Source organism: Canis lupus, chromosome 12 (genome assembly GCF_011100685.1).
Source record: "Canis lupus familiaris isolate Mischka breed German Shepherd chromosome 12, alternate assembly UU_Cfam_GSD_1.0, whole genome shotgun sequence".
Taxonomy (NCBI): Eukaryota; Metazoa; Chordata; class Mammalia; order Carnivora; family Canidae; genus Canis; species Canis lupus.
Genome location: NC_049233.1, coordinates 24,926,971 through 24,952,613, shown reverse-complemented (window position 1 = coordinate 24,952,613; position 25,643 = coordinate 24,926,971). Strand labels below are relative to the sequence as shown.

The 25,643-nt window shown below is 35.6% G+C and overlaps 1 protein-coding gene across 2 annotated transcripts in view; it reads right to left on the bottom strand.

Moving 5' to 3' along the window:
• The window catches only part of PRIM2 (DNA primase subunit 2), a 307,686-nt gene that overhangs the window by 127,185 nt on the left and 154,858 nt on the right, over window positions 1-25,643 (bottom strand). For both annotated transcript variants that reach the window (XM_038554418.1, XM_038554419.1), the window contains exon 8: window positions 3,887-3,954. In XM_038554418.1, coding sequence (XP_038410346.1) covers window positions 3,887-3,954 — 68 coding nt within the window. The remainder of the gene's footprint in view (window positions 1-3,886; window positions 3,955-25,643) is intronic.

Genomic DNA, 25,643 nt, shown 5'->3' with positions numbered 1-25,643 from the left:
TACTATCCCAGCACTGGAAATACAAATATGAAAGTCATTTTACAAGCTCATAAAGAGCCTATTATAATGGAGTCATCAGAAAGTAAATAAATGATGACCACATTATTTGTTCTGTAATATACAAGTAGACATGGGGGTATTATGGAAACATAGATAAAAACATCAGATTCAGACTCAGGGGAAGTGTGCCTGCTGCAAACTTAAATGGTCAGGGAAAACTCATCAGATTAGGTAACATGAGCTAAGTCTTTTTTTTTTTTTTTTTTTATAAACTTATTTTTTATTGGTGTTCAATTTGTGGCTAAGTCTTAAAGGACAAATGAAAGTTAGGTGAGTAACAAAAATGAGGGAGGGGAGAACATTCCAGACAGAAGAAAAAAATATTTTCAAGGGCATAGTGGTAAACAACAGCAAGTTGTAGTAGAGGAACTTCAAGGCATTTGGTTGCACTAGAAGTTAGGGGACCAGTACTAAAAGAGGCGTTCAAAGAGTCAGGGCAACTCTTTCCAGAAGGACCTCATATGCCCGGCTAAGAAGTTCAGACTTCATCTGGAATGAAATTGGGATACAGAGAAAGATTTTAAGCCACAGAATAAAATAATCACTCTAGCAATAATATGAAACATTTTAGAGAGTGCAAAGAATATAATAAGGAGAATATATAAGAAATTACAACAGAAAGAGAGATATTCAGAAGATTCAGACTGACAGGACACCGGCACTGGAGAAGTAACTCAAACATAACTCAGTGCTCTAGGAAACTTAAAACCATATATATAGTATTTATGTTACTCAATTCAATGAAATGTTAGTTTGGACCATCCTTAACAACAAAACAATTATTCAGAATTAAAAAGTGTTTGTCTGGGAAGGAAAAGCTCCTATAGAGAAGGATAAGAGAGGCAGAAAAGAGAACAGAGGGGAGGAAGAAGGAAAAATAAAGAATATTAAAAGATACTAGAATTAATATCCATTTGAATTTCTGAATGAAAATATCCTAAGTTTTAAAAGAATAAAAAGACGGTAGCTACACTTGTGAGCACAGCATACTTATATACTAGTCAAATCACTATATTGTCCAAAGAAATTAATGTAACACTGTGTGTCAACTATACGTCTATAAAAAAAGGGCAGATTACATGGCAAGTAAGGCCAATTTTCTATAATTACCTTTTTATCCATTCTCACACTTCAAGCACATGCCCAAGGTTTATTTACAACCTATTCTCTGAGTCACCCATTCTCAATAACATCTGTCCTAGGGTCAAATTAGTTAAAATATGAAGTGGGGCTCAGATCAAAACTGCTCTAATCTATTGGATCTGACTCCTTAAAATTTTAAAGCCAAATCTACTTTACATGCTATAATTCAAAAACACAATTAGCAAATGCTCAGATCATTCAAAACCCATTTCAAATTGTTGCTCATTCTTTAGCTCAGAAATTCACTGTTTGGTTTTGACATTTCTCACCAACTTTTAGGATGACAATTTTTTTTTTAAGATTTTATTTTTTAATTCATGAGAGACAGAGAGAGGCAGAGACATAGACAGAGGGAGAAGCAGGCTCTCCACTGGGAGCCCGATGCAGGACTCAATCCCAGTACTCTGGGACCACGCCCTGAGCCGAAGGCAGATGCTCAACCATTGAGCCACCCAGGCGTCCCTAGGAGGACAATTTATTGACTCTTACCCTCGTCCTTGGCAGAAAGCAACTGTAATTAAATAATTATAGAAATACATTTTTAAAAAAACAACCACTAGACTTCTTGAAACACACTTTTTTTTTTGAAACACACTTTTCAAAATGTTGTATAATTAATGGGTACTAAATCAATTTTCTAATCCTGACAAATAAGTGACTGAGATTCCAAACACATAAAAGCTGAGGAAGAAATCTTGTAAAGCCATACTTTGTGGTTCTTGACACAATGGCAGGATCCTAGTCTCCTTCCATTTCAATGAATTTTGTCTAACTGAGCTCTGTGCAAAGGTAAATCCCAAAAACGGTAACATACACATTTACATATAACACAAATATGTTAAATATGACAAGAGTTTAAAATTCACCAATATGTACTACTTGCATTTACTGAAATATTTCATTTTTTTTCTTTTACTTCTTAAGCTTTACTTTTGATTTGAATATATCGCCTTTTGACCTTTAGAAGAAGCAGAAAGGACATAGGAGTAAAACCTTGAAAGAGAAGTAGGCTCTGAAGAGACCCACAGAGATCAGGATGGAAGACATCAGGATGATTCAGGGTTGCTGACTGGATTCAGGAAAGAAGGGAGGCAGGGAGGGCTAAAGAAGTCACATGCAAACAAGTGGTTTAGAACAGATGTGGGCTAAACCACTAATCAATAGATTATTGACATTAAATTCAAGAATAAAACTTTCTCAAAATAGGTTAATCAAAGAGAACTAGCATACCAGTGCAAGCAACAGGAAATTGGCCCTCAAACTTACTTTATAATTCATGACATATTGGTCTGTTTCTACCCACTGGAAGGAAAACATGTGCTGTCAATATGAGAATTCAACACAATCTAAAATAGCACAGTGACATACAACCATTTAATAAAAACTTTCTCCCTCTATATTTAGGTCTCTTGGCCATACTAAAAAAATAAAATAAAAAGAAACAACAGAGGAAAACACTACTGGTGTTTGCCTACAAAAAACTGAAAATGTAGGTAACACTGGATAATGCAACATAATAAAAAGCTTTCAGAAAAAAATGTAATAACAAATACAACTCAGAATTACTATCCTTTACATCTAAAGGATGTAATACCAAGGGTAATCAAGAGATGCTATCAATAAATGAACAAATATGCAAATAGTGAATCCTACTCCAAAATGAAAAGATAATGTTTTTAAATCATTCTTAATAATCATCAATGAAATGTACTTGTTCGCAATGCTACCTCCATGATTAACTATTAAATTAGCAACGGTTTTAGCTTTCCTAAATCTTGTTCAGGGTACAGTAACAATCTTGTGGGCAACCTTGTACAATCTAAAAATAAAAGTAAAATAAGGCTTTTTAAAAAGAAATGAGTATACTTAAATCTTTAAAATGGCTCATATGCTCTGGCAAAGTAACTGCAATTCTGAAAACCTATGCTAAGAAAGTGACCAAAAATACAGATACAGATTAACATTTGGCATTTTTTTTATACAAGTGAAAAGAACTGGAAATGATATAAATGCCCCTAGAAGGAGATGAATACACTATAGTACAGCCATATGAGAAAATACCACACAGTCACTAAAAATAATGTTTTTGAAAAGATGCTAATAAAAGTCTTACAATGTCTGTTCTAAAATGAAAAAACCGGTAATTTTTATAAAAGTGTAATTTCAAGGTTTTAAAACAGCAAGCAGAGAAGGAAGAAATACTACTTCTGAGTGGTAATGATGGGGTTTTCTTTTCCTTTTCCTGTACTTTCAAAAAAAATTTTTAAATAATGAGAATATATTATTTTTTTTTATTTAGAAAAGGAATTCCATATATTTCATCTATTCCCAATAACATGTGGGGGGGTCCCAAAGGTATGTTTTAGCTTATGCTTAAAGAAACAGCTCATTCCTTTGAGATCTTCCTGTAGTTAGTCACTTTGGTTCGTTTTCATGTAAACTTGACAACTAGTTCTACACACTGTCGTTGAATTAAAAAGCCTCCAACACTACCCTAAAGTCAAGAGTAGCAAGTGTATTTATTATATTAAGAATTTCAATTTACATCACAGAATTAGAGAATTAAAGCAAGGAAAAACTGTTAAGTTTTTAGTAACTGAAGGGGTTTTTATCACCTAATACTTTATCCACTTTAATGCACTTAACAATTATAAGCATTAACAAGAGTGTGCTCTCATATTACCTGAGGTGGTTAAGTAGAGGCTGAAGTCTCTCATCAGACTGCACAGCAGGCAAGGACCTGGCTGTTAACTAAAAGCAGAGAATAGGGTTAGTAAAAACAGCAAAGACCAAATACGGAGTATATCTGAACACTAAATGTAAAATGGGGACAGTGGAGCTGAAAGAGAGGAAGTACTTAAAACATAAGTACTTTTCTTTTCTTTTTTAAATTAAAGAATTGTATGGTAAGTGGACACATTATATGAGTAAAGCTAACTATATGGCCCTAAGTTTTACAGGGTATGCCATGAGTTCAGAAGTAAAGAAAAGGGAGTTAAAGAATTAAGTTAAAGAATTAAGTGGAAAATACCCTGAGAATATCTTCTCATGAGTTCATGAGAAAACTTTTGGTCATAAAAATATTATCTTTGTAAATAAAAATGGAAAAACTTCTAAGTTTATAGCAACCAACCTTGTAGCACTGAATCCTGGGATGATGAAGAAATTGGGGAGAGAGAGACTTTCATTTATAGCTAAGCCACTGTGAAATTGGTTACATGCAGAACTGGTTACACACCACACACACACACACACACACACACACACACACTACCATGCATTCTTTCATTTTGACAACCACATTACTATAAGAAACAAAACAAAAACAAAAATATCTTTTAAACATACAAAAGTAACTCGAAGTATTTAATATTAGTATATAACCCCAAACTGATCTAGAAAAGAGTAGATTCAAAGCCTTATTCTTAAATACTGTATACCTCAGGTTGACAGTGTATGATGAAAATGTTAGTCTTCACTATATTTTATTGCAATAATTAATTAATTATTAATTATATCTCTATGTAGCTCTTACTTTTCTTCTCTGTACTTACATAAAGCCTTCTTATGCTGTAACAATTTAACCTCCCCAAGTTAAAAACATTCATCTAAAGCAATCAGATACCTTAAAGTAACTTTAATAAAACACCAAAACAAAAATAAAAGATTTCTTCTGAATTCAATTATGTCAAAATAGTTATTGAAATCTATCCATAACTTATTTGACAATTCGCAAAAGAGAACCTTCCTTAAGGCAAACAACAAATTGAAAGATATTCTTTGGTTTTATATAAGGTATCCTTTCTAATTATTTCATACATTAATTAAAATGTTCTGAAAACAAAGACATTTAATTCATAACACCTAATTTTCAGTACTATTCAGGTAAAATAAAACAATCACCTTTAAAGTGTCTTATACTATATTTGTAGAAAAAATGTTGACCAAAATGCCATATATGAAATCATTTTATTTTATTTTTTAAAATATTTTATTTATTCATGAGAGACATGGAGAGAGAGGCAGAGACATAGGCAGAGGGAGAAACTGGCTCCATGCAGAGAGCCTGAGATGGGACTTGATCCCAGGACTCCAGGATCATGCCCTGGGCCGAAGGCAGGCACCAAACCACTGAGACACCCCGGTGTCCCTATATGAAATCATTTTATTTTTTTAAGATTTTATTTATTTACTCATGAGAGACAGAGAGAGAGAGAGGCAGAGACACAGGCAGAGGGAGAAGCAGGCTCCCTGCAAGGAGCCGGACGTGGGACTCGATCCCCGATCCCGGAATCATGCCCCGGGCCAAAGGCAGATGCTCAACCGCCGAGCCACCCAGGCATTCCTAAGAAATCATTTTAATTTAACTGTATCTAATTAATAATAATGGAGAGAGATTCCCACTTTGGGGCAACAGTTAACACAAGTCAACAGTTATCAACTAATTTAAAATAAAGCAGACAATTAGTCTGCTGCAATTTTAGCACAGCCAAAGGACTCTCAGTATCTCTAAGAAATGTTCAATCTAGTATTCCATGTCATATAAAATGTTTTCAAGGTTTTATAAACAAAACACTTTAATATTTTAATGCACCCTGTATCTGCTAATGTCAAATTCCTTAACAAAATGTCATTTAAGAGATTTCATGGCTCAGAACCAAAGTTATGGTCTAAAAAGAAAATTTATCTAGATATTTCAAAAGTCAATTTTCTGAAAACAGATGGAGTGACAGACTGTGCTTTTTCAGTTACTTCTGTCAATCTATTTGGCACGCTTTCTAATCAAACTGTCTTTTCTAAATGAAAGCAAACAAAAACACCTCAGTAATAGCAATGTATTTCTAAATGTCTGTTCATTCCATATAGAAAATATTTCTCAACTCAATTCTATCTTTCTTTCAAAGATTTATTTATTTGAGAAAGAGAGAGAGAGAACGGGGAAAGGAGGCAGAGGGAGAAGGAGAAGCAGGCTCTCTGCTGAGCACAGCACCCAACGCCCGGCTCCATCTTACAACCCTGAGGTCATGACCTGGCTGAAACCAAGAGTGGGCACTTAACTGACTGAACCACCCAAGCACCCCAAGTCCATTCTACCTTAATCTTAGCCTTCATTTCCTTTTTCTTAACTATTAATACATCTCCACTCAATGTTGTTTCTGCCTACACTCTGGCCTCTTCCCTCATTTATTCTCCATACCAAAGCCAGAGTAAAATTTTCAAAATGAAAGTTAACCATTCCTCTAATTAAAATCATTTAATAATTCCCTTAGGCTTTCAGGCTGAAGTTATTACACCTGTTCTTTCATTAGACATTCTCCTAAAATCTCCCTTTGAGTCACATTGCTGAAACACTGAGCATAGGATGAGTAGCACTGACTACAGGCACACTTCGAAGATACTGCAGGTTCAATTCCAGACTACCATAATAAAGCAAATATTGTTAAAAAAAAAAAAAAAAAAAGGGAAGAAGAAGAAGAAAAAAAAAAAGCAAGTCAAATGCATTTTTTGGTTTCCCAGTGCACATAAAAGTTATGTTTTCACTGTACTGTAGCCTATTAAGTATGTAATGGCATTATGTCTAAAAAAATGTAAATACTTAATTTAAAAACACTTCACTGGTAAAAAATACTAACCATTCTCTGAGCTTTCAGCAAGTCATTATCTTTTTGGTAGAGGGTCCTGCCTCAATGTCAATGGCGGCTGCCTGACCCAGAGTGGTGTTAGGTGGCTATGGAAATTTTTAAAAATAAAACAAAAGGAAATTTGCCAAATTGATCAATTCTTCCTTTCAGGAATGATTTCTCTGTAACATGTGATGCTGTTTGATACAATTATACCCACAGAAGTAGAAGTTCTTTCAAAATTGGAGTCAATCCTCTCAAACCCTGCTGCTCCTTCCTCAACTAAGTTTATGTCATGTTCTAAATCCTTTGCTGTCATTTCAACAAAATTCCCACCATCTTTACCAGAAGTATATTCCATCTCAAGAAACTGCTATGTACATCCCCAGAAGAAGTAACTCCTCATTTGTTCAAGTTTTATCATGAGCTTGCACCAAATCAGGCACATCTTGGGCTCCCCTTCTAAGTCTAGTTCTCTTGCTGTTTCCACCCTGTCTGCACGGACTTCCTCCTCTAAGTCTTGAACTCTGTTAAGTTCTCCATGTAGGCTAGAATCAGCCTCTCCCAAATGCCTAGTAATGTTGATATTTTGACCTCTTCCCATGAATTTCAAATGTTCTTAATGGCATCTAGAATGGTGAAATCCTATCCAGAAGGTTTTCAATTTACTTTCCCAGATCCATCAGAGGAATCACTATGCATGGCAGCTACAACCTTACAAAAAGTTATTTCTTAATTAAGACTTTGAAAGTTTGAAGTTACTCCTTGATCCATGGATTGCAGAATAGATAATGTATTAGTAGGCATGAAAACATCAATCTTGTTGTATATCTCCATCAGAGTCCTTTAGTGAGAGGGAATGTTGTCAAGGAGCAGCAGTATTTTGAAAGGAATTTTTTTTTTTTTCTGAGCAGGCAGTCTCAATAGTGGGTTTAAAATATTCAGTAAACCATGATGTATACACATGTGCTATCAATCAGGCCTTGTAGTTCCATTTATAGAGCATATGGAGAATAGATGTAGCATAATTCTGAAGGGCCCAGGATTTTTCAAAATGATGAAGAACGTTGGCTTCAACTTACAGCCACCAGCTGCACTGGCCCCTAACAAAAGAGTCAGCCTGTCCTTGGAAGCTTTGAAACCTGGCACTGACTTTTCTTCTTTAGGTATGTAAGTCCTAGATGCAATCTTTTTCCAATATAAGGCTGTTTTTATCTACATTGGAAATCTGTTATTCAGTATAGCCACTTTCATGAATTCTTTTAGCTAGAACTTCTGGATAACTTGTTGCAACTTCTACATTAGCATCTGCTGCTTCACATTGTACTTTTGTTACAGAGGCAGCATCTTAAACCTCATGAACTAACTTCTGCTAGCTTCAAACTTTTCTTCTGCAGCTTCCTCACCTCTCTCAGCCTTCATAGAATTGAAGAGAGAGCTTTGCCCTGGATTAGCTTTGGCTTAAGGGAATGTTATGGTTGATTTGATCTTCTATCCAGATCATGAAAACTTTCCCCATACAGCATTAAGGCTTTCTTATCATTCATTCATGTGTTCACTGGAGTAGCACTTTTAATTTCCTTCAAGAACTTTTCCTTTGCATTCATTCACAACCTGACTGGTACAAGAGGCCTAGCTTTAGGCCCATCTCAGTTTTAAATATGCCCTCCTCACAAAGCCTCATCATTTCTTTAAAGTGAGAGACAAATGAGTCTTCCTTTCATCAGAACACTTAGAGACCATTGGAGAATTATTAATTGGTCTAATTTCAATACTGTTGTGTCTCAGGGGGTAGGGAGGCCCAAGGGGAGACATGGGGGAATGGCTGGTTGGTGAGAAGCAGTCAGAACACAGAAAACATTTATTAATTAAGTTTGCTGTCTTCTATGGGCACAGTAATAGTAACATCAAATATCTCTGATTACAGATCACCATAACAAATATAATAGCGAAAATGTTTGAAATATTATGAAAATTACCAAAGGTGACAGAGACACAAAGTGAGCTAATGTTACTGGAAAAAATGGAACCAATAGACTGGCTCCACACAGGGTTCCTACAAACCTTCAATTTGTAAAAAACAAAAGCACAGTATCTGCAAAGCACAAATAAAACAAGATATGCCTGTATCCAGCTTCTGCCAACACCACAAAACACAATGGAAGCATGTCAAGTAAAATTTACCATACCTCCAGTTTCTGGAACATATATACTCGATGATCTGATTCCTGCCTCATCCCTTCCCATTAAATGCAACTTATTTTCAAGTCTTAATCACTGACAAGTCCTCAATCAATGGACAATGTCCTGAGTAAAATTATTTTGAGGCAGATTCTGAATTTTCCAAAGGTTTTGCTTTCAACTTTTAAAACAATTAGCATTTTCAAAAGGAGCATGTATCTCTTCACGGTAAGCAGAGGTTATAAAGCTATTCCAAAGCTCTTTAAAGCTATCTGCTAACCTTTTGCTAACAGAACATTAACCTCACTTTAGGGACTGCTGGCTCCATCATTTCTCCTGAAATTTTTCTTTGAGCCCAAGCAGCTACCACTACATTCACGGCACCTTGAGGGGCACTGCACCCCTACCATTGGCATAACAGATATTTAATTAAGTATTAATGTGTGACAAATCTAAAAACTTGCAAGTGTATAATTCCATTAGTTGATGAAAATAAAAGTAAATCTATCTATCTATCTATCTATCTATCTATATATATATATATTTCATGGTTAAAGCTTTTCAAATTCATGCTTTGAGCAAAACCAAATCAAAACTAAATCACAACTGTCAGCCTTACAAAAAAGTAATACACTATCATAACAAGATTTTCAGCATTAAAAACTTTCCTCTATAACATGAAATGAATAATTGTCTAGTTTAAACAGACTCTGGTTTGCACATTTTTGTTTGTTCTTTTTAATAAAAAATACAGCAATGTCCTTGATACGTAAGAATGAAAGAGAAAGAAGATCTATCACAGTTTACATCGTGAAAACTAAGTGGGTTGTTTGAGTTAGGGCTGTTTCATGGGAACCATAATAAAAGTTGGCATAACATATAGTTTATTTCTTATTACTGCTGAGAGGCTGGGGGTGAGCTGTTAGGATGTCCTTTCACTATTAAGAATATATCTAGCAAAATGAATTAACTAATGCAAGGCTTCTGTGGCTTTTAGACAAGTATAACCAATAACGGATTCTTAAGTAAATCTCATTTTAATGATCAATATCATTGAATATATCTTGGATTTTGTCTTATTTTTAACTACAAAAAAAATGATAAGGCATTCTGCCATCTAATAATTCTTTTAATGCCAACAAACATCATGTAGATTCAAAGGTACAAAAGACAAGAGAAAGTCTGGAGGTATGTGGTCCAACTTTATCACTCTCCTCTTGAGGAAGCCGGGTTCTTCGGACCAAGAGCAGCTAGCTATTGCATACACATGGAGCCTGTGCTAGCACCTGAGATGAGGACCCACACAATATATTGCCATAGTACAATTCCAAGCAAACCATACTTTGTGTGTAAACCAGTGAGAGGCCTTTGCCCAATCCCAGAGTGATTCTGTCTCCACTTATCTCCTTCACTTCTCAAAACAGGACGGTGCTCTTCAAGATGCACAAACCCACTGATTTTCAGTCTGGCAGATACCTGAATTTTGCACTGATGTTCCTTCACATCCTCTGCAATTTGACTCATGTGTAATGTCCTCCCAGAGGCCTTTCCTAGTCACCCTTGGTAAAGCAATACCTTCTCTGCCAGTATTCTGTTACTCAAGCAACTCACAACATCCATCACTACCTGAAATGACCTTATTACTTTGCTTACTTGTGTATGTCTTCCTTTCCTTAAAGAATATAAATTCTGTCAGGGCAGAAACCCTTTCCCCCCACTACTTAAAACAGCATATCATGTGGCATACCATGGGCACTCAGTACCGTAGAGTAAATGTAAGGTTCACTTCGTTCAAACATTTTCAATGGAAGCATGGGTTTAGAAAAGTCTGCCCTAGACACTGATCTTTTATCTCTAAAATTTTCATAAGTAAATATGATCTATCAACTAGAGAGGCCACCCACATTTCTCTTTTCATTTCTAGCTGACTAGAGTATCTTGTCTTCCCTTGACAAAGAGGAACAGTGTTTTACCACTCAATGCAGTTGAAACTACAGCTCCTGGTTCAAAGGAAACATCAACCCAAAAACACCAGTCCAAAACTCAAATTATGGATATATGGATATATGATGCCTATAACAGGCATCACCAAGAGTATAGTCACCACATAGTTCCTTCCTTCTAATCTATGGTTTTTTTTGTTTTTTTTTTTTTGCATGGGTTCTTTTGTTGTTTTGGTCATTAAATAATATCTACAAATAAAGCAAAATGTCAACTAAAATTTATTTTTCTAACATTAGTGAAAGTTTAAAACATACATCAAAGTTCAAAGTTTTCTACTTTGAAAACTTTCTTTTGTGTATGCCCATAAAAAAAAAATTGGCAAGACTGCAACTACTTCAAATATGTACAGAAAACAAGCAAGGAATAGTATATATATGATTCTATTCAAATAAGGCTCACTTAGACATAAAAAATATCCTTTGGCATTTATGTAATACTACTAAAATCAAAGTGCTGTTACACAATTTTCATGATACTATTAACTGTAGATAAGTTATTTTGAAAGGTAGTCTCAAAACACTCCCAGCTCAAAAGCACATGAAGTTACAAGAAAATTTAAATTCAAATTACAATTAGAAGATTATCTACTCAAAGAGGTTCTCATATCTTTTCAAGAGTAAGGCAAACACAGAAAATACTTTCTTCTTAAACTTTCCACTCAAATTAGATCAGCCTGGAAAGAGTAATTTTCAGAATTACGATTCTGGAGTGAGTATATGGGTATTTGTTTTATTCTGCATACATTTGTGTTTGAAATAGTTCAAGAGAGGAAAGGAAGGAAGGCGGACTGATTTTTCTAGCAGTGTGAGGAATGGCTCAGAGGTGGGTGATCCAGGGATCTAAGATGAAGAATCAAATTATGGTAGAAACAGTAGCAATAGAAAGGGAGACATGAATTTGAGAAACATGAAGGAAGTGTGTATTCTATATAATTTTATGCCTAAAATAGAAGAGAAGTTATAGGAAACATCCAGGTGGGTAGATTGTTCTATTCATTCCAACAACAGTGGCCATAGGAAGAGACTGGAGAGAAGAAAGGAAATTATGTGTCTTGGCATGCTGAATTTGAGGTGCTTCTGAATATCCAAGAGGCAAATGAATATGTGGATCTAGAGCCCTAGAAAGGATATGGTGCTAAAGATATAAATTTAGGTGTTATCAGCAAATAAGTCACAGGTAAAGCCACAGACTGGCAAAAAAGGCCAGAGATTATGCATAAATGTAGGTTATTAGAGCACAGTGTTGAGGGTTCCTTCTGAGTTACATCCAGGAAAGAGACCAGGACTGACTGCCAGCATCTACTCTGGATATGGAATGGGAGCTTAGAGGTATCTGCCTGGTATGTGCTATCCCTAGTGGTAGTAATAAGAAAAATAAAAAATTTTGCCAATAAGACTTAAAAGTTTGTAACACTGATTCTAAGCAATTACAGATTTATTGGGGCAGGGGATCCAATACAACCAACAGCCCTTTCAACTCTTTTGCTAAACACCTATAATAAATGAATCACATTTTGTAAAAGAAAATGTTTCCTCAGGAAAGCACTCTGTCTCTAGTCATGAAGCTGACTGTTGCTCTTAACATCCAAAAGGAGACTGCTGTCAGCCAGTTGTTATTTTGAAGCAGAATTTTTAAAGGAGCCCCTAGAAAGGGGGGAAAAATCATGATTTTCTTTTCCAAATGACAAGGAAGAACAAGAACACACAAGGAAGTAAAGTACATAAGTAAATATGGTAAATGGTTCTTAAAGAGTTAACAGACATTTTGAAAACAAAGGTGACTCAATCAGTTGAAAATGAAGAACAAGAAGGTGGCTTCATTTTAAAATAATAAATCCCTTCTTTCTGAACTACTCACCCAACACTGGCTAAATTAAAACACATAAAAATGACAAGAAAACAATGCTCACTTGGAAAATATTGCTCAATTTTGTTCTCTGGCATTTTTACCCTCTACCACTCATTCCAGCTTCCTTACAAAACTCAAGAGGAATGACAATATGCACTAATATCAAAGCTGTACTTTAAAAGAATTCCAAGATGAGTAATCAGCACAAGTTAGACCCTTCCTTTAATATAATCTTATTCTACTCAAAGAGGCAGAATAGTACTTTCTTCCAGTGATATTAGGGTAGTGACATTTACGTACAGGTACAAATGGCAAAGAGACCAAATTTAGGTGTCCCTTGTTCTGGTTTGGTTTTTTAGTTTTTATTTTTTAAATAGACTTTATTTTTTAGAGCAGTCTTAGGTTCATAGAGAAACTGAGAGGAAGGTACAGAGATTTCCCATATACTCACACATATAGCTTTCCCCATTAGCAACATACCCCATGAAAGCAGTACAGTTACTAATCCGATGAATCTACACTGACATGTCATTATCACTCAATGTCCATAGTTTACATTACTGTTCACTCTTGGTGTTGCACATTCTGTGGGTTTGTACAAATTGTTTAATACATGTCTTTACCATTGTAGTATCATATGGAACAGTTTTACTGCCCCCCAAAATCCTCCATGCTCCACCCTTTCATCCCTTCTTTCCCCCTTCCCCAATTCCTGACAACCACTGATCTTTCTCCAGTTTTGCCTTTGCCAGGACATTTTAGGGGCCAAAGGCAGGCCTCTCAAAGATATGCCACTTGGACATGAACATTATTTTGAGTTAAAACCAATCAAAACCCAACAAGTTCAGGAAAAGCATTTTACTTCCACTGCAAACAGCTGCTTGTATTAGAAAGAAAGCTATTAACAGTGATGCCTCTTTTACCCAAGAAACTAACAAGGCAACCTTTGTTTTCCAAATATCTCCTCACCTTCCTGCTAATGGCTTTCTCCCCTTTGTATCCTCAGGCCAGAACCATCTCCTTAGCTCCTAAAAGCAGTATGTTGTCACACAGTCTTTGGAATTTCCATGTCTGTGTGGATTTCCCATACATCTGCTATTAACTCTCCCATTAATCTGTCTCATGTCAGAAGCACCCAAAGGGAAAGGAAATTCTTCAACAATATAACAGAGTTGAATTATATAGTATGTTACCTTTTCAGATTGACTTCTTTCACTCAGCAATAAACATTTAAGGTTTCTCCATGTATCTTCGGGGTTTGATAATCCTTTCTTTTTAGCATTCCGTCATCTGGATGTACCACAGTTTACTTATCCATTCCCCACCAGAAGGACACCTGGGTTGCTTCCAAGTTTTGGCAATTAAGAATAAATCTGTTATAAACATCCACGTACAGGTTTTTGTGTTCTTCTTTATTCTTAAATAAAGAATTAAGTGGGAATGCTTTCCAAAATGTCTTTACTATCTCCTCATTTCATAAAAGATTTGAGATGACTCCTCCTGCATCTCATTTCACATTAGAATACCAACTCAAACTCCAGAATACTAACACTTTTCTACTAAATCGAAGATGCATATATTGTGCTTATGCGTTGAGAAAATTTTTGAAATCAAAAGGCAACAATTTCCTTAAAGACAGACCTCATAGAAACTAGAGCTAAAAGATACAGCTCTAGAGAGAACAGGCTGTTCACCAGAACTATCACTTTTATTGCTGGGACCAAGGCAGATGTCAAGTAAAATTAACTTTTACAAGCAGCTGCTCCTTTAACAATGCAAAATCCTGCGTCTTTTTGAACTTCAGTTTCTTATAACAGCAATGGATCCCAATCACAAATACCAAACTGTGAGAATCCACATCATACTCCCCCTTGTTCCTACAACCAAATTTGCTCCCCAGTTTCACGTCCCCTCTTGGCTGCCTGAGATGCTGTTCGTCCAGTGCTTACATGGCCAGAGCACTTTCTGGTTTTCACTGGGCTTGTACACATATTATCTCACTCGATCTTCACAATAGTTGGTTTCATCAGTACAATGCTTTGGTACATGAAAATCTCTCTATCAGCTAGCCTCAAACATGATGTTCAATATGTAGGCTCTAAAAACCAACCAACAATCTTGTCAAGCAAAACGCATAGATTTCATTTGGGCTCTAAACATGCCCAAGTAGTTTAATTTCCAAAGAATATTAAACAGTGCAGAGTTAACAAGATATTTCCAGTTCAGGGGTCTGGATGATATGAAGAACTGAGAGAGTAAACCTGGGAATAGCGCAAGCAGACATCTCAGTGCTGATTTTTGATCATGAAACCTATGATGTGAAAAGAAGCTTGTTATTCAGAGGCTAACCTAAGCACCTTACTGATGCTCTACATCATTTAGAAATGTAAAACAATTGCTTGAGCAAGGGGAAAAAAAAAGGTATTAAGAGATATACAGTGATAAATGTACATGGATCACTGGATTTTCTTCCATAAAGTAAAACACCCATAAAATCATTTTACTTCTAGAATACTCCAATAATTTTGGTTCAAAATTCTTAAGTTACTATACAGCAAGCAGTTTCACAATTAGACTTCTCATAAGCAGAACAAAGATCTGGCAAGTGGAATTCAATACATTTTGTTTTTTATGGTGGTACCCCAGAGATAATGAATTGTCAAACTTTTGTTTATTTTTTAAAAGACTGCTCTTGTGGAGTGGGAATGAGGGCAGCAGCAACAGAGCCAACATTCCTCCTGTTTTTACTACATATAGGGCATTTTACTGGCAGTTCTACATAGACTCTATTCCCCAACTATCCCTAAAAGTGCTATTATCCCCCAAGATCCCCCAGGGCTTCACAAAATTTTCAGTCCAAGATATCTGGAACATCCAAGCAGAGGAAAAAGGTAACCTTTATGCCCTCAAGCACCAACTTTTATCTTCCATAATTTGCATTTGATTCTAGAACCTGTCCTTGTTTTACTATAAAGATGTTTATTGGGATCCCTGGGTGGCGCAGCGGTTTGGCGCCTGCCTTTGGCCCAGGGCGCGATCCTGGAGATCCGGGATCGAATCCCACGTCAGGCTCCCGGTGCATGGAGCCTGCTTCTCCCTCTGCCTGTGTCTCTGCCTCTCTCTCTCTCACTGTGTGCATATCATGAATAAATAAAAATTTAAAAAAAAAAAAGATGTTTATTTGAACATTGAGCAAAACAGTGCCATTGCTGCACTATACTTCATACATTGTATGAAGATGCATATATTGTGCTTATGCATTGAGAAAATTTTGGTACTGATTACTTCATACATTGCCTAGTATATCTAGGCCTAAATATTCACTCATTCTAGAGCTTTAAAAAAAAAACTTGCTACCACATTTGTACTCCTTCTAGCCTCCCTAAAAGAAATCTCCAGTGCTACATTTGGGATTGGAGAGTTGGCTGAGATGATTCTGGACCTTCCTAGATTTCACTGGCCATCCATATCCTGTGTCATTTAGTATAACTACCATAATTACACAGAGACAGAACTGACATTTGTTCAGCTATGAATCTTTATATGCAAAAAAATCTACAAATGATTTAAATTCCTAGACTTCTCATTTAATAAATTTGTGAGGCAATAACTGAAGTTCTAAAGTTCCTTATTATCATGTTTTCTTTTCATTCATCATTTTTGTCTCCCAAAACATCTATACCATATTTACTTAAATTTATATTTGTCAATTTCCTGTAAGTGTAAGAAATATACTTATCGGGGTCTTCCAGAACCAAACTGTTCCTTTTCTGTGTGTTATTTGTAACCATGGATCTTGGGCAAAATATTATGTGGAAGTTTTTCATAAAGCTTCCTAAATATGCACATAAATTCAACTATGTGCACTGAAATTGCCAAAGGTATCCAAAGGTTTCTAATAAATATTTAAAAGACTGCCCAGACAGAACAGTGGCTTGCACTGTGCATGTTATTTATCTTCTTTAAACAGTACATCCCATGATTCTTTAACTTGCTACTGAGTCCATTTCCTGGTATAAATGTGAGACATAAGCTACACATTACATTGGCAGTCTTATTCCATTCTAACTATTACTAAACAATGTAACCACTTCTAATGTTGGAAACTTTAAACATACTCTATTCTTTGCTACACTTAAGTGCTTAAATTTATAAAGTAAAATTAATGTCAAAGGATCCACAATTATATTTATTACCAAAGTAAAGAGACACACAAAAGATATGTATTGTAAGCTCATATTTTCACTTTTCTACAAGAACTCTTCTCCCTTGAAGTGGACTTTTATTAATACTTGGAAGTAGAGATAGAGCAATAGGGAGTGGAGTGAAGGCAGTGGACAGGATTTTTATTAAAGCATTACTAACAGTGATCTCCTGTGTGACAAAACACAGTCCTTGGGAATGCACTAAAGAACTGGAGGGCCTCAGGTTGTTAAAAACAACTGATCAACAAGGATACATAAGACCTCCATTTCCTTCCACAGCTGAACTTCAAACCACTGATCCAAATGTATAATTCAAGAGTGGTAGCCCCAGATGGCTAACAACATACCCCTAAATGTTTATTTTAACAGATGAACGTATTCATTTGCTTAGTACTTCAGCTACTTTTCCTATCCTCTATGACTTAATTTTCACTGGTTTCTTAGAGCACCTTGATTTCTTCCCTGATAGAGATTCTGCCTTTGTAGATACAGAAAATGTTTTTAGTTAGATGTAAAACAGCCTAGTGTGCCTTCACATTTCACTCATAGTTTATTTCTCTGACTTCAAATGAGATACTGCACTATTTTTGGATTCATTCAATTTTGTTGAAATTAAGGTACTTTCTATATTCATTAAGTAGTCTGCAGTTTTCCTTCAAAAATAAATTATATGATTTTGTTTAATAATTTTTATATTTAAGCACTTCTGAAAGGAGCTTCTTAAAAACTTGGCAGCTTTCAATTACACAAAATTAGAGTCTTGTAATTAACTATAGAACTTCCGATTATATTTAAAACAAATCAGAACAGCAAAAATAAATAATTTTCATTACTAGTAGCCATCTCTAATTATGAAATGGAAATAGAAAAGTTTAATGTCTTTACTGTGGTAAGGACATTTAAACAATGACAACTGGACTTTTAACTTCAGAATTCTATCAGATAAGATGCATTTTCAAGAGAGTTTTTTAATTCATCATTAATTTAGAGACAGAGCTCATTAATATGACTGAGGAAGTAACAAGGAATATGAAATAAATGTATTTTGAAACGTTTCAACAAACACAGCAGGATACCTCAAATCCTATTCTTTTATTTCTTCCTGTTATTTTTTTCAAAATTAGTAATCATCACAAGTAACAACCTGGTTGACTGATGTCTTCTCATTTCTCATTTCAAATAACATACAATCCCCTTAACACAGAACCATGGGCAGCCCAGGGGCTCAGCGGTTTAGCGCCACCTTCAGCCCAGGGTGTGATCCTGGAGACCCGGGAGTCCCAGGTCGGGCTCCCTGCATGGAGCCTGCTTCTTCTCCCTCTGCCTGTGTCTCTGCCTCCCTCTCTCTCTCTCTCTATGTCTCTCATGAATAAATAAATAAAATCTTAAAAAAAAAAAAAAAAAGGAACACCGAACCAAGCCCCTGAATTTAAGTTATTAATATAAAATAAATCATTTCATTGTTAATTTAAATCATCTAGTAAATTTAAACTGCATGCAAAATTCCATTTTCCTAAGAAAAGCAGATATTTTTCTTATCCCTTATTTCCTTTCAGGTTATGACCTCTTCTATTATTTTTAAGGTTGCACATAATTACTAGATTCTATGGTAAAAAAAGAGATGCTGGTCTGAAAACTTGCTTGCTTAGAGACGGTGGTTGGTTAATAATAATAATAATGTGGCCATTAGAACAACTGCCTATTGTTCTGACTGCCCAAAATTATGAACTGCCATTTTAGTGACGGAATGGACCCTAGCTAATATTTTCCTGCAAGCTATCAAGGGTGTGGATTCTAGGTCACGATGACATACTACTAAGTGCACCTTCCAAACCTGACTCAAAGTATCAAGCTATGAAATCAAGAGAGGGAGGTAAAGATATTAGAGTAATCATTTTCTTATATATTTGTAAAACATCCTTTGATAAAAGTTGAGACTTTTAAAAGACCTTGACATACATTTGACTGATTGCTTTCCAATGACATTATTTCATACTTTCTGGCACAATTGGGCTGATAGTGTTTGATGGATAACCAGACAAGCAAAGGACAAGTCTGAGCAATAGCAATCTTTTATATATGACATCTTCATGTTTTATTACATATCTTAGGAAAAGAGAAAGTGAACAAAAACCCATAGGCAATGTTAGTTCTAAAAGATCTTACTAAATACAGAAAGGCCCAAATCAGTAGTATTCTGAAGCAGTCAATCTTGACATAAAAATGCATTTTGTTGCAACTAAAGAATCACTTACAGCTGTAAAACCGTAAGGGAGAGATCTGCATCTTACACTTCTTAAAGTTTACTTTCTCTAATAAAATGCTTTAAACAAATGGCCACAAGATCCTCTGGACAAAGCACAGTACACCAAATGCAAAGCTTGGTTTTTCCTGTTCTACTATTTGTGCCTGACTTATACTGCCCCCTCAGCTTGTTCTTTTTAATAAAATGTAAATGAATACCACCATGAACTAAAATCAGATGTTACCAAGATGTTTCAACAGTGTTGGCATGTGAACTATCACACAACTGACAGAATTTTAAAGTCAACTACTGAAAAACATATATCCGTCCTAAATTTACACTGAGATTTTTTTTTAATAGGGACATTAACATTACCTAAAAGTTCTCAGCAGAGTTTTTTCTATTATAGACAAATCATAGTAAAAGTATGAAGAACTAAAAACTTCGGACAACTGGATATTCGCAACAGCACACTGTGACTTTTCACCATTGTTCTAGCTGGAAGTCAAAGAAAGAATTTTTGGCGCCTGTGCCAAGAAAGAACAGAAATACCATTCAGTAAAATGAGCAGGAGCAAATCTGGAAGGAAAGATGAGAGGCTCAGGTTTGTCCATGTTAAATTTGAACTGCCCATTAGACTACCAGATAGAACTATCTGGACTTAAGGAATAAAAGTGTAAAACCAGTCAGTCAGACTCAGATATTCTATAGATTTATGTGTTTTAACATAATTTCTACCTTGAAAACTACAGCAATCAAATAATGTCTTCCGGTCTGAATGTTCCTTTTTTATGATTAGCTACAATTAATGGATATAAATACCATTTGCTAAAAGAACATTCAGTTCTAAGATTCCTTACTACAACTGAAGTCTTACAAAAAGCTCTTAAGCCATCCAACAATTAAAACACTGAACCATCATTTGTTTTAGGGATGCACTGACAATATGGCAGCAATGAGCTACAAATGGTATTGAATTCTTAAAATATGGTTAAATTGAGACATACTCTAAAATACGCAGCAAATTTCAAAAGACCTAGAATGGAGAAGAGAGAATGTATAATATCTTGTTCAAAAGTATATACACTGATTACATATTGACATAATATTTTGCATATATTGGTTAAATATAAAAGAGAAATTACTTTCATCCTTTTAAAACATTTTTTAATGTATATACCAGAAATTTTTAAATTACATACGTGGTTCACATTATCTTTCTACTGGACAGAGGATCTCTGAGCCAAATATGAATATGAGTTCTGTCTAGTACATAAGGAATAATAACAGGCAATTTAAATAATTAGAATCTAAGAGTACAAAGAAGAGCAAATGAAAATTACCTATGTCATATTCAACTACTAAAAATAGAAAATCACACATTTTATATCTATGGCTGTAAAAACACATTTCTAAAAAGTAAGTGCCCCAATAGGAGATCAAATTGAACTATTCTGGAACACGTGGGTGGCTCAGTGGTTGAGTGTCTGCCTTTGGCTCAGGTCATGATCCTGGAGTCCTGGGATGGAGTCCCACATCAGGCTCCCCTCCTCTCTCTCTGCATTTGTCTCTGCCTCTGTGTGTCTCTCATGAATAAATAAATAAAATCTTAAAAAAAAAAAAAAAGATGAATAAAAAATAAAATCTTAAAAAAAAGATTCCCCTCTCAAAAGGATATATGACTTAAATTAAAACTTTTCCCAAATATTTATACAAAATCATAAAATTACATATTGTTATCAGCCATCCTAAATCTTTTTTCAAGCAGTAAGGTTATAAAGAAAATATGTCCCTTATTACATTGAGAAACACTTTATCAAATGCAATATGAATTAATGAATTTACTTTCCAAGTTTTGAATTATATATTATACAGGTGACTTCTCTAACCTCAAATGTGCAGAATAACAGAGAACTTCAGGGCTGAAAAGGTAATTTGGTCTTATTCATATTAATGTATGGATAGGGGGCAGCCCAGGTGGCTCAGCAGTTTAGCGCCACCTTCAGCCCAGGGCCTGATCCTGGAAACCCGGGATCAAGTCCCATGTCAGGCTCCCTGCATGGAGCCTGCTTCTCCCTCCGCCTGTGTCTCTGCCTCTCTCTCTCTCTCTTCCTGTCTCTCATGAATAAATAAAATCTTCACACACACAAAAAATAATGTGTGGATAACCTATTCTTTTGCTCCAAAAGTTTTTAGATTTCTTTGGCTGTGATATTCTTAAATTTTACTAGTCAATCAAGATGTGCTGCATTTTTTTATTTTTAGGGTTTTTTTTTTTTTTTAACCTTTCCTCCTTGGAATTCTATAAGCCTTTTCAATCTGAAGTTTTTGTTCTTAATTAATTGTGAGTAATTTACCATCATTATTTCTTTGAATATTTTTTCTCTCCTCCAATTTCTTTTCTTCCTTCTGAGAATCCTATATTTGAATGTTGGCACTACTGTCTTTCTCCATATTTATTAGCCTTTTCAATATTTTCCATCTCTACTTTTCTTCTACCTTCAGAGGAATTCCTCAACATGATCTTCAAGTTCATCAATGCATTCGTCACTTTTATTTGTGCTCTTTATTTATTAAGTTCTTTATTTCAACTACTCTACTTGTTATATCTAATACTTCCACTTTGTTTTGTTTTGTTTTGTTTTTCGGACTTCTGGTTCCTTCTTCATACTGCTAACCTATTTTATTGCTGAGTAGATTTATTATATTTATTTTAAATTACCCCTCTGTTGTGATGATTCAGCTTTATTAAGGTGTGTACTATTCAGTTTATCTTTTTTGTGCTTTCAGTAGTGGCTATACTCTTCATATGTCTAATTATTTTGAGCCACTAGTTCGTATTCACCAAAGGATATAAGTTAGAAGATCTAGAAAAGTGTGAAAAATGGCTAAAACCCAAGTCCTACTATTATTATTATCTCTTCTAGTGAATTTGAAAAAGACAAGGAGATGAGTCACAGGCACCAAATAACCACTCTTGACTACTTCGGTCTCTGCCTACTGCAAGGCAACTCCTCTGGAAGTGATTAGCCTTTAAACTCTTAAAAGCAGCAGCACTGAGAGAAGGCAATCTCCACAGGGTATAATCTGCAAGCCCTAGGAGGAATGAGCGCTCTGTGTTTGCTGGTTAGCTTCTACCATTTGCATCAGCTCCTCACCCCAGCAGGGCTTTTGTCCTGCCCTGACAGAACATACCGTTATCAATTTCTGTAGCAGAGGGGCAGGCAATTATTATTTCAAGGCAACTGGAGAAAGTCAAGTCAAAAACAAAACTTAAAAGGAAAAAAACCTTAAAACAATGTATTTCCTCTAGATTCCTCAAACCACTCTGTTTCCCAAGCTAACCACCTACACAGGCACACCCATTCACAATAGCCTCAATTGCCCCTGGAGGTTTCCTTAGTAATTTTAGCTTTTTCCTCAGATCCCTGCTTTCTTCTAACGTCGTTTTCCCATGGTTAGCTTTAGGGAAAGGAGCCAACTGCCCATATTAACCGTATCTTGACAGAATCCCAAATAACTCAGCAAAGGAATAAGCTACAATTTAATAAACTGGTAAAATATCAGAAAATAGGATTACCTGTAAGTAATTGATTATTAACTAATTGATAACAGTAAGTATAAACAGCTTACTACCTTTTTTTCCCTGAATAATCTACACTGTTAAAACAACCACTCACAGATTAAAAATACAAACAAACCTCAAATCCAATTGTTAGACCAACACCAACAATTAAGAATAATTCTTGGGGTGCCAGGTTAAACTTCTGATTCTTGGTTTCAGCCCAGGTTACGATTTCAGGGTCAAGAGCTTGAGCCCCCAGTTGGGCTCCCAGCTCAGCAGGGAGTCTGCTTCTCCCCTTCTCCCTTTCCCTCTGCCCCAATCCCTGCTCGTGCTATCTCTCTCTTGTGCTCTCTCAAATAAATAAATCTTTAAAAAATAATAATAATTCTGGGTCACCTGGGTGGCTCAGTGGTTGAGAGGCTGCCTTGGACTCAGGTCATGATCCTGGGTCTTGGGATTGAGTCCCACACCAGGCTCCCTGCAGGTAGTCTGCTTCTCTCTCTGCCTATGTCTTGGCCTCTCTCTCTCTGTGTGTGTCTCCTGAATAAATAAATAAAATTTAAGCAAAAAAAAAAAAAAAAGGATAATTCTTAAACAGAGTGGAACTCTCATGAGGTGTTTGTGGTACAATGTAAATATTAGGAATGCAGCTTGTTGCCCTTGAAGAGCCACAGGAGAATGTGTCTCTGGGTTCAGAACACTTCCTTAGAAAGAGATAAAGAACTCTCACCACCAGTGCTGGTCGCTATTTCTCAGTTTGAGAATATCTTTCCCTGTTCTGGGTCTACTGTGTACTTCTTTGCCTGCTTAAGCCTGTGTGTCATGTGGCATGTAGCCAACTCCACTGCTCTTTGTTCCAGGCAGGCAGGGAATGATGTCCTTCAACTGCAGCACAGAGGGGTAAGTACAGACCATCTCTCGGCATCAGAGAGGCTGCAGAGCAGGACCTCTTGGCCACAGAGAACCAATGTTTACTACTAAAGCTAATCTTGGTTCTGCCTCTTCTCTATGTGAATAAAGTGTTCCTCTATCCAATGTTTGTGTGAGCTATCTTTTTTTGGTGACCTCAACACTTGCAAACCACACAGTGGGCTGACATCCTAGGGCCACTATTCTTGGTGACAGACACTGTCATGCCCTTTGCTATTCTCTACAAAGTGGGACTCGTCCCCTGGAGGTGGTAACAGGTGCCACTTGCTCAACAGGTACAAAAATATTCTCAAAATCACAGATTTTTTCAGTGAAACTCCTAGTGACTGCTTAATCTACATTCTACTTTGGAACTAATCACTGTTTCTAATGTTAAAAAGGCATAGCTTTGAAACCTCGCTGTATAAACCTAGAGTATTCCTATGACTACTACTCCTGGTTCACATTACATTGCAGATGATAAGGGGTACAGACAATGCTGCTGAAGCAATGATTCTGGAAAATCTGATCTACTGGGATTCCAACCAACACCACCAAGTAACATCACATCATTATTGGCCATTCATTCTACTGGGATTCTCCTTTCCAACAACCTACAATACAAAATCAATACTGTGTATGCTCTTACTGTATCCAGGGTTATACACCAGGATTTTAATATATGTATGACTGAAAATCAAAGTGAGAAATCAGGTAGAAAGAACACAGTACTGAAAGATGTCAACCTGAGCTTAGGGTTGGACATGCCCAGATTCAAACCCTAGCCCATATGAGCTGTATGACCTTGAAGTAGTCAATTTCTCAGTGCCTCAATTGCTTCACCTATAACTTGATGGGACTAGTCCTTATTTTACATAGCTAGTGTCAGAACTAAACACAGTTAATGAAAGAAACTTATAGACATAATATGCCTTCATTTATTTATTTAGCAAATATGTATTATGTCATACATGGGCAGGGTGTTAAGAGCTTCTAGCTACTACTACCTAACTACTACTAAAACTACCACCATCACCACTACTACTACTTTCATGATTTCAAATAAATTGCCTGAGCTTCTCTCAGCATTAGTATGTTTACACTTGAGGCAATTAGCCTAAGAGTATACTTACTGACTGAATTCTCAAAATATTCCCATTCTCAATGAATCCAAACATGCTTCTTTTAAAATATATTTTTAAATATTTTAATGTATCTAATATGTAGTATCTTAACACACATTTTATATTATATATTAATACATATGTTACTATATAATACGTATACATATTACTATATGGTTTTTAGTAAAATGCCACCTCCACAAGTCAGTGAATGTGTCTGCTTCTCATTATCTCTAAATATAGTATTTGTAGTACCATGAAGATAGTGACTTTAGGTTCCAAATTTTAGTGATCAAAAAAACTCAGCCCCAATGTAATATACATTGCTATATTTTTACCACAATATTACCCCAAAAGTATACAATTTTTTATAAAGTAATATAAGTACATTCATATACACAAATACACACACACACACACCTTGACACACATGTTAGATGTAGGTCTCTTTTATGCTAGTTTCCACCTTTTTGTCCATCTTTACTACATGAATATTTCATAGAAGAGGGTAAACTTGGAAGACATTGATTCAAAACCAAGTTGAGTGTTTGTTCCAATTAAAATATATTAAACAAGCTTATTAAAAGACATTTCGTTATTGTAACTTTCTAGGGGAATTGTTAAAACTTGACAAGTGGTCTTTTCAATTGTTTTTCTGATGTGACAGCAACTAAAAAATTCAAGGATTAAATAAAAGTCACCAAAAATAAACATTAAATGCATTTGCCACTCAGCATA